Source organism: Rhizopus delemar, genomic scaffold (assembly GCF_000149305.1).
Source record: "Rhizopus delemar RA 99-880 supercont3.4 genomic scaffold, whole genome shotgun sequence".
NCBI lineage: Eukaryota > Fungi > Mucoromycota > Mucoromycetes > Mucorales > Rhizopodaceae > Rhizopus > Rhizopus delemar.
The window spans coordinates 907,232-915,996 of NW_027137830.1; the positions used below are offsets into that span (position 1 = coordinate 907,232).

General features: G+C 38.7%; 3 protein-coding genes across 3 annotated transcripts; all 3 read left to right on the forward strand.

Annotated features, from left to right (window-relative positions):
• Nucleotides 1-1,218: 1,218 nt before the first annotated feature.
• RO3G_05859 (uncharacterized protein) lies at nucleotides 1,219-2,290 on the forward strand (the record flags this gene model as incomplete). Its single annotated transcript, XM_067660449.1, has 3 exons — nucleotides 1,219-1,639; nucleotides 1,730-2,163; nucleotides 2,252-2,290. 3 exons carry the CDS (start codon nucleotides 1,219-1,221, stop codon nucleotides 2,288-2,290), a joined length of 894 nt encoding a protein of 297 aa, XP_067516550.1.
• A 527-nt stretch (nucleotides 2,291-2,817) lies between these two features.
• On the forward strand, nucleotides 2,818-3,693 carry RO3G_05860 (uncharacterized protein; the record flags this gene model as incomplete). The annotated part of the gene is made up of 1 exon (XM_067660450.1): nucleotides 2,818-3,693. The coding sequence occupies one exon, from the start codon at nucleotides 2,818-2,820 to the stop codon at nucleotides 3,691-3,693; it is 876 nt and encodes a 291-aa protein (XP_067516551.1).
• A 1,457-nt stretch (nucleotides 3,694-5,150) lies between these two features.
• Nucleotides 5,151-6,761, forward strand: RO3G_05861 (uncharacterized protein; the record flags this gene model as incomplete). The annotated part of the gene is made up of 1 exon (XM_067660451.1): nucleotides 5,151-6,761. One exon carries the CDS (start codon nucleotides 5,151-5,153, stop codon nucleotides 6,759-6,761), a length of 1,611 nt encoding a protein of 536 aa, XP_067516552.1.
• Nucleotides 6,762-8,765: the final 2,004 nt, after the last annotated feature.

Here is an 8,765-nt window from a genome sequence, read left to right on the forward strand (position 1 = left end):
TCTGACAGTTGGATTGCTCTGTAACTCGGATGGGACTTACAAAGGGCAACCAATTGTTATCGGATAACACAAGAGCCCCAAATGTTTTAAAGCAAGAGCTAATTTGTTATCCATGACTGCAATTGGAAAAAAAAAACATGAGATTGAATACCATTATTCTACTAATGCTTGGATGACAACATACGTGAAAAAGTTAAATGTTGCCTTTGGAAGACAGGATCGAAAAATTGCTCTTCTTTTGGATAATGCGTCCGTTCATAAAATAAGAATTCCGCTCAACAACATTAAATTGATATTTCTACTAGCAAACATGACTAGCAAGTTACAGGCTCTTGATGTATGTAACCTGTTATTTCTTGATAAAATGCTATATAAACTGTCTTTTTGTTTTACAGTTTTCTCACTAATATTTTGTATACACAGGAATTATTGACAACTTTAAGGCACACTTCCGAGCCCAGCAGTACGACTGTGCTTTATGTCTGTATATCAGTAAAAAGTTGGATAATCCGAATGTTTACAAAATAGATCAAGCTCAGGCTATAGTTTTTCTAGCTAATGAATGGCTTAAAGTAAAACCAGAAACAATAAATGGAATGCTCCCAGATCTCCCCAGGAATTTTGACAACAAAGTTACTGATGTTAGCCAGTTGAACCTTGAAGCAGATGAACGCGAGATGATAGTATGTTATACAACAAGTACTAATAATAATGAAGGAACAGCAGAAGGCAACATAGATGAAACAGAAGAAAATGATAGTACAAAGCAAGATGAGCAGTGTGTCGATATAGTAGAGTGTAAAAATCGGTTGAGAGAAGCCTATGAAACTATTATCATGTACGAAGTTCCTTTGGATGATCTTGATCGTAAATTACATTGCCGAATTCGAATGAGACTGGCTGAATTAAATAATTCAAAAGAGCAAACAGTTTGATCTTATTTTACAAAGGTAAAAAATTTATTGTTAGAGTGCTCCAAAAAACTATCACTTATAAAAATTTTTTCTATTTAGTGGTAAAAATATTTGGTTTGCACCCTTAAATAGAGTAGTGGTATAGTGGTATTTATGCTGGGGACCTATGCCGTTCTTTAGAATCACACCCATAAATAGAAAATACCCTTAAATCGAACACCCTTAAATAGAGCGGCTATTGTATGAGCTTGCTTTGAAGGAATTAATCGACAAAAACCTATTGATGGAGCCTACTGAAGAAAATATGAAAGAACTTGGAAAAATGTATTTGCAAGAGCTCTCTATCGTTTATGAATCTAGACGTGAAGAATGTACTACTGAAGAGAGTAGTAAGGTTGATATGCTCGATAATGATAGTTTTCTCAAGATAAACACCTCCCCTCAAATTCAAAAGTTACTACGTCTTGCTGTTTATTCGGCACAGGCTTTGAACGATGCAATTGATAATCGCCTTTCGTCAGCTGAAAACTCTCAAACCTCCAATGGTCAGGGAGATAGTGTTGAACTCAGACATTACCAGACCCTATCTATTGATGAACAAATGATATTTCTTTGCGACAAGTTTGGTAACCAGGGCCATCTCGATTTCACCACTACTACTATATCTAAGAGATTTGGAAAATCTATTAAAGATTTCGGTCTGAAGCTTCAACCAACTCTGATTCGTAAAGAAAGGGACATACTTCTTGAAATCGCCCAATGTACTGACATCACAAGTGTGAACAGACTTCTTACAAAGTTATACAGTGACATAGATATGAATCCAATGTGCCGTTACATCCGCTTGGCACTTTCCAACATGGTCGAAATCTGGTCTTCGGATGGCCTTGTCACTGCTGATCATAATGAGTCCTGGTACCGCACACATGTTTATGGCCCAGTCTTTGATAATGCATTCATTTATGACAAGAACTTCATCACCAAACGAGCTGACTGTATTTCAAATATTACGAAGGAATTTGATGATATCCCCAACCAGCGTGTTGATTTTATTCTACGCAACCTGAATGATGATACTGACTATTTTTCGGCAGAGGAAAAGCCAGGCGTCAAAGGCGTCAAAAAAGATATTAGTAAAGGAAAGACCCTTCAAATGGCAATGCTACGCAAGTGGACCCAATATGTTGGCAACAGCAGAATCTCCAACTTAGAAGCAATTACTTGCCAGTGGCAAGGTGTTAAACTGCAGGTAATCGGAACCAGATATATTTCTCAGAACCATTCCATTAGCTATAATAAGGGGGTCTTTGTTGTACCGAAGATTGTGAATAACTTAGCGTCTTTCGCTCAAACTCTGGCTGCTGTCTTGTCCTTGAAACGTCTGGTATACTTAAATTATCGTAAGATCAATGTTATCCTCGAAGCAAAAAGACGACACGATATAGAGTTCATGCACTTTCAGGGAGGTGAGGCAGATGATGATATTCTCCTTCATTCAGACAGCACCGCTGGGTACGACAGCAACAACGACGAGCAAATTATCGACTTTGACTTAGAGGAAGACATCACAGAAGCTCTTCAAAATGTCCAACACGATGATGATATTATAACTGTCAAAGATTGGGAAGAGTTTGTGGTAAAAAGAGTAGCTAGTAGAAAAAGAAGGTTAGCTTAAAATTAACAAAATAAAAAATAAATTTGATATCTCCACTTTAAAAAATTGAATGGAAACAGGAAGTTTCGATTTGTTATCGTACCTAAACGAATTCCAGTTGACTCCACTTCGACTTCTGATGTGATACATGCTCTCTGAGCCACGCTTTATTTTCCTTTTTTATAATCATAATAAACTTGTTTTCCCTTTCTTCTCATATCTTTCTAAGCCGCGTATCGTGGAATAACTATGACTGATTATCCTGTTAACAATGAGCAGAGAACATACACAGAACAAGAAGTATTTGAATTACTTAGACGTTTTAAGATCGAAGAACAAACAACAACTCAACGAGCCAGAGAAGAGCGAGAGTTACCATTGGAAATCGCTTCCTTTTTGGACGAAACTACGAAGCAACAACACCAAGACAATTTCAAACGTTACAAACGTGAAATCAGCAAATACTACCACGAAGAGTGGACTATGGCCGAAGAAATCAACAAATCTTTCATACCAAAACTCAAACAGTTCACCGTGGATACCACCCAAGTGGTCAATGCGAACTACAAAGGAGCAGAGACTAGCCGCTTACATGGGAGAGCAGCAACAGAAATCTTCGAACAGCTCCTTACCATCAAATCAGGTGGACTATCAACAGAAGAAGCCAACCAACTTTTGGATGAAGCGTTGGAAAGTGCCAAGCGACTTGCAATCCATGCCTGGGTTCAAGGTAGACAACAGGATGAAGAAGCTAAAGACTACGCCATTAGAGCGCTTAGACTACCCCCAAGTCTTAAACACTTGGAAGCAAAGGAGTCAGGAAGCAAGCGAGAAGCCTTTAGTGAAGAGTTTATTGCAAGGTACAACGAAGCTAACTATCAGCAACGAATACTTAAAGCAGCAATCACCAATACCTCAGCTGGAAGAGGTCGAGGAGGATATCAGTCGATTTCAACTTGGAACAACCCTCGAGGAGGACGTGGATTCTATGGACGAGGTGGAACAAAAAACTATTTTGGGGGGAGGGGACGTGGGGCCCCAACCTTCAACAACAGCAGTTACACCAACAATTCTCACAGTACAACATCAACAGACCATTCAACACAGAGAACGTCCAGTCAGTAATGCCACACAAATTACAACCCTTACCACCACAACCTCCATCAATACAATCGAACCCTACTACAACCTCAACAACGAACTACACCATTCCCTCAGATGGCATCCTACCGGGCAGTCGCCTACAACATTTTCTCCCTTACTGGAAAACAATAACCAATCACCCTTGGCCCCTATCAGTAATTCAAAATGGTTACAAGATCCAATTTTCCAAGAAGCCGATCCCATGGAGGAATCAAAAGAAGGCGACGACAGTAGAAGATCAACATCATATCAACGAAGCAATACAGAAATTCTTGGATGGAGGGATGATAGAGATATCCCCTACACAAAATCGACAATTCCTCTCCAAGTTCTTTACTTTACAAGAAAAGACGAAGAGAAGACCAATCCTGGACTGCCAGAAATTGAACTCATTCATCCAGGTCGAACATTTCAAGATGGAAGGAGTTCCGGCACTAAGAGAGCTAATAGAAAAAGACGATTACATTTGCAAAATCGATCTAAAGGACGCATACGTAGTGGTTCCAATGCACGTGGACTCCCAAGATTTCCTAAGTTTCGAGAACGAAGGAGTGGTTTACAGATACAAATCCCTTGCGTTCGGCCTCAGTGTAGCACCAAGGATTTTCTCCAAAATCATGCGTTATGCCATAGAGCCTTTGAGGAAAGAAGGGATCCGAATCATTTATTATTTGGACGACATTTGCATCCTGGCGAAGACAAAACAAGAGATGAACCAATTGACAATCAAAGTAAGACATCATCTCGAGAAACTAGGCTTCCTCATCAACTACAAAAAGAGTATTCTCATACCATCAAAAACTCAGGAGTTTCTGGGTTTTACATTCAACAGCAAGACAATGCTGATATCTGTACCACCATTGAAGATTACCAACCTGATGAAGAGGATCCGACAGTTACTTACCTTTTCGAAGAAAACGTGCAGATGGATAGCAGGACTACTAGGGAAGATGACTTCCATGATTCCAGCAGTGGGAGAGGCTCTATTACATATAAGATACCTACAACGGGACCTGTCGAGGACATTACATTTGACGAAACAGAACTGGGAAGCAACTTGCAAATTGTCAAATACCAGCCTTCAAGAGTTACGTTGGTGGGAAACTTTCACAACACAGAAGAACGGCCTCCCAATCCAAAGGATTCAAGCAGAAAACCCGAAGACGGTCATTCATGTAGATGCATCAAACAGTGGATGGGGAATCAGCTCGGAACTGATCACAGCTTCAGGATTTTGGAACCAGGAAGAGAAAACGCATTCAATAAACGTACGAGAGCTGAAGACAATTTTATTTGCGATTCAGCACCACGCTGGAAAATGCGAAAACTCAACAATAAAAGTATACTCGGACAACAAGACCGCCTTAAAGTATACGACCAAATCAGGGGGGAACAACATCAATGATCTTGCAGGACTTGGCAATTCAAATACAAGAATTATGCAACCAGCACAACATCAAGGTAATATATCAACACGTTCCGGGGATTATGAACACTCAGGCAGACAAATTAAGCCGACTGAAGAAGCCGCTATACGAATCAATGATTCCAAGAAAGATGTTCAATTGTATACAAAAAAGATGGGGGAAGCTGAAAATCGACGCCTTTGCAGCGCACCACAACCACCAGCTGCCAACGTATTGGACATGGTCAACAGACCCAGCAGCTTCAGCTGTAGATGCCCTGCAACAAGTATGGTTACCGAAGGGGATGTATTTATATCCACCTTGGAAACTGATACCCTAAGTACTGAAAAGACTTCAAGAACAAAAGGTAAAGCGATCAGTTCTAGTGACTCCATTGTGGCCCAGCCAATTCCGGTTCCCGATGATCCTAAGGATGAAACACCTACAACCACCAATCATTTGGAAAATAAGCCAGAAATGGTCTCTAGCCGCTTGGCTATTATCAACAACAGCAGGTTACAAGATGGTCTAGACGAGGAAACAGTAAACTTTTTAAACCGAAAAACTAGACAATCAACTCAAAAAATTTGTGACAATGGATGGAACCACTGGACATCTTGGTGTCGTCAACAACAACCCTCTTGTGACCCATTGGACTATGATATTAAAAACTTATTAAGGTTTCTACAGGATAACAAAGAATATAGCAGCACTCACCTAAATACCTTGCGTTCATCAATCGCTTCAGTATTTTCAATCATTCACAGTCAAAAACAGCCCATTGCCGACCAACCATTGATCAAAGATTTCTTCACAGCGAAGAGAAATTCTGAGGTGAAAATTCCTAGTGAACAACAATTAGCAACATGGGATGTCAATATTCTTGTGGAGTATATCAAGATGGAATTATCTCCAACATCAGGGTTATCTCTAGTTCAATTACAACTTAAAACGATCCTACTCTTATGCATCGCAACCATGTGGAGACCAAGATCGGATATTGGTAGACTGCAATATCATGATGTTATCTTAAAACAAGACGGAACGACCACAAGCATTCTTCTTCATGCAAGAACTCCAAAAGAAGGTCAGGTAAAATCGGTTACATTGGGAACAATTGAGGATGAAAACGTGTGCCCTGTCCGAACAGCCCATCAATTTATCCTGAAGACAGCCACAATCAGACAAACGTTGCCTAAAGATCAAACATTCTTTTTGGCATACCTTGACTCGACTACAAAGCATCCAACTTCAGTTCGACCAACTACCGTTGCAAATTGGATTAAATCAGCCATGGATAAGGCAGGAATTGATACCAATAACTACCAAGCCCATTCTATACGAGCAGCCTCAAGTACCAAAGCTGTGGAGTTAGGTCACTCCATCAAAGATGTCAAGAAGCATGCCAACTGGAGCTTAAACTCTAATACTTTTGAGCAATACTATTACAAGCCATCCTCACAATCTTCCTCTAGTACAGCCATTAGTAATTCAATTTTTTCTTGTCCTGAAAAGCGTATCACATCGGAAGTCGAAGTGGAGTCAACTGGAATTCGTTTAGGTACGACAACAAATACCAATGTTGACGAAACGAAGACTGAAGATGCGATACATACCCGACCCTGGTACCGTTTCTTTGGATAAACAACTTTTATGCTATTTATTGTTCTTCTATTATCATTACCATTATTATCATTAGTATCCCTCCCTAAAAAAAAAAAAAAAAAAAAAAAAAAAATTGAATAGTTTAACTTAGCTTGAAAGATATGAGAAGAAAGGGAAAACAAGTTTATTATGATTATAAAAAAGGAAAATAAAGCGTGGCTCAGAGAGCATGTATCACATCTTCAGTCTTCGTTTTGTCAACATTGGTATTGGTAGACAAAAAATTTGAATGGACTATGAGAAGCTTGATTGGCCAGAAAAAAGTGATTTCTATTTTTGAAAATCTTGAAAAAATCACGAAACAAAAGAAAAAAAAAAGCACGAAACGAAAAAAAAAAAAAATTTGAAATGAAGCCTCCCTAAAAGAAAAAGAAAAAGGGTATAAATAAAGACAAAAAGGAGTTTTCGTTTCATTTTCTTTTTTTACTCTTTACCTCACTCGCACAAGTCATACTTTCTGGTCTATTGATGAATAACACTGCTCTTAAAGCCTCTTTGACTAGGTATTCGGTAACTCATGATCTTTATGAAATAGAGCTACTGCTTACACGCGTTCGTTTCTTCTTATTTTGCTGCATTAGTAAAAGCACTTGGTCAAACAAATCTGGCATGTCTATTATCTAATTGTTTCTTATCTAAACCCTTCTTAGACCCTGATGGTACCTGTCCGATCGCCAGTGGTGCCTGTTCAATCGCCGATGGCCCTCATCTGGTTCTTCTTTGGAACCCTTATTTGTATCTTTCTTCTCATTGGGGTTCTTTTTTTTTCTTTTTCTTTTCTTTAAACAAAAGCTTTGCTGTATACATCGCCCATATGATTGTGCATATCAGAAGCTTGACTCTTCTCCCACTATTGGTTATATGTTGGGGAAGCAGTATGGTAACCAAACAAGCTCAAGCAAGTGTGTAAGTACTTGTTTGACCTCCCCCGTAGAGTCGCAAGTCGGGTAGTATAATCAGCGGCATCAAGCTTCGTCGTTCCCGTATAAAGGTTAGTAGTAGAGTAAAATCTGCTATTGACCGAGCCACAAGTCGGACGGTAGAAATCGTGGCAAATGCATCTCTCATAGATGTGTATAGCAATTCAGATGTTTTGAGAACAAATAGTCCCTATGAGTGGAGATGGAATCGTTTTGAAATAACTGTCTTCAGAATAGCTCTTTACAAATAACAATAAAATATATAAAACCTGTATGCATTAACATATGAATCGCTCAGCAGATATCATAAATGTTTTTTCTTATAAAAAGTAGATCTTACTGAATGAACCCTTCAGAATTTGAATCCCTAAAGACAAAACTTGAGAAACCTCATAAGCTAGGAATAACTCACGATACTTATTAGACTTTAGAATTCATATGTTATCCTAATTAAAAAGAAGGGCAATTCTTATAGATCAGTGGTTGATTAGCAAAAACTAAATTCAACCACAAAAAAGGATGTTTACGCCTTACTAAGGATTGAGTTCCTATTAGATACATTGATTAGCACTTCAGACATCTCTGCATTGGGAAGAGGGAGAGGGGGGGGATAGGTCTATGTAATGGCTTTCATCAAGTAGTTAGCCATCATTTGAGCTAAGCATACTCAGAACCAACAACTTCAGTAACTGATGGAAAAATAGTAGTAGAAGAAGAAGAAAAAAGTAAGAGAACAAGAGTTAAATGACTTTAACGCTGTTACCCAACTTATTATAACTTTTATCTTAGCCTAGTCTGTAATACCAAATAAACCCCCCCTGTACTCTTTAGTATTCAATTCATAGTTCCAACTACCTATGTTCATTTCGCCTAAGAAAAGATTAGCAATAACTATGACGATTAGGTAATCCAGCTCAACTACACTGAATGAATAATATGTGCAAAAAAGGAAATATGATGGTTACAACGCCAATATCTGGAATAACAGGATAAGGATGAAAGCAAATGTGTATACGATGCTTATTGATTGTATAAAAATGAGACAAATATTTGTATTTTTTGC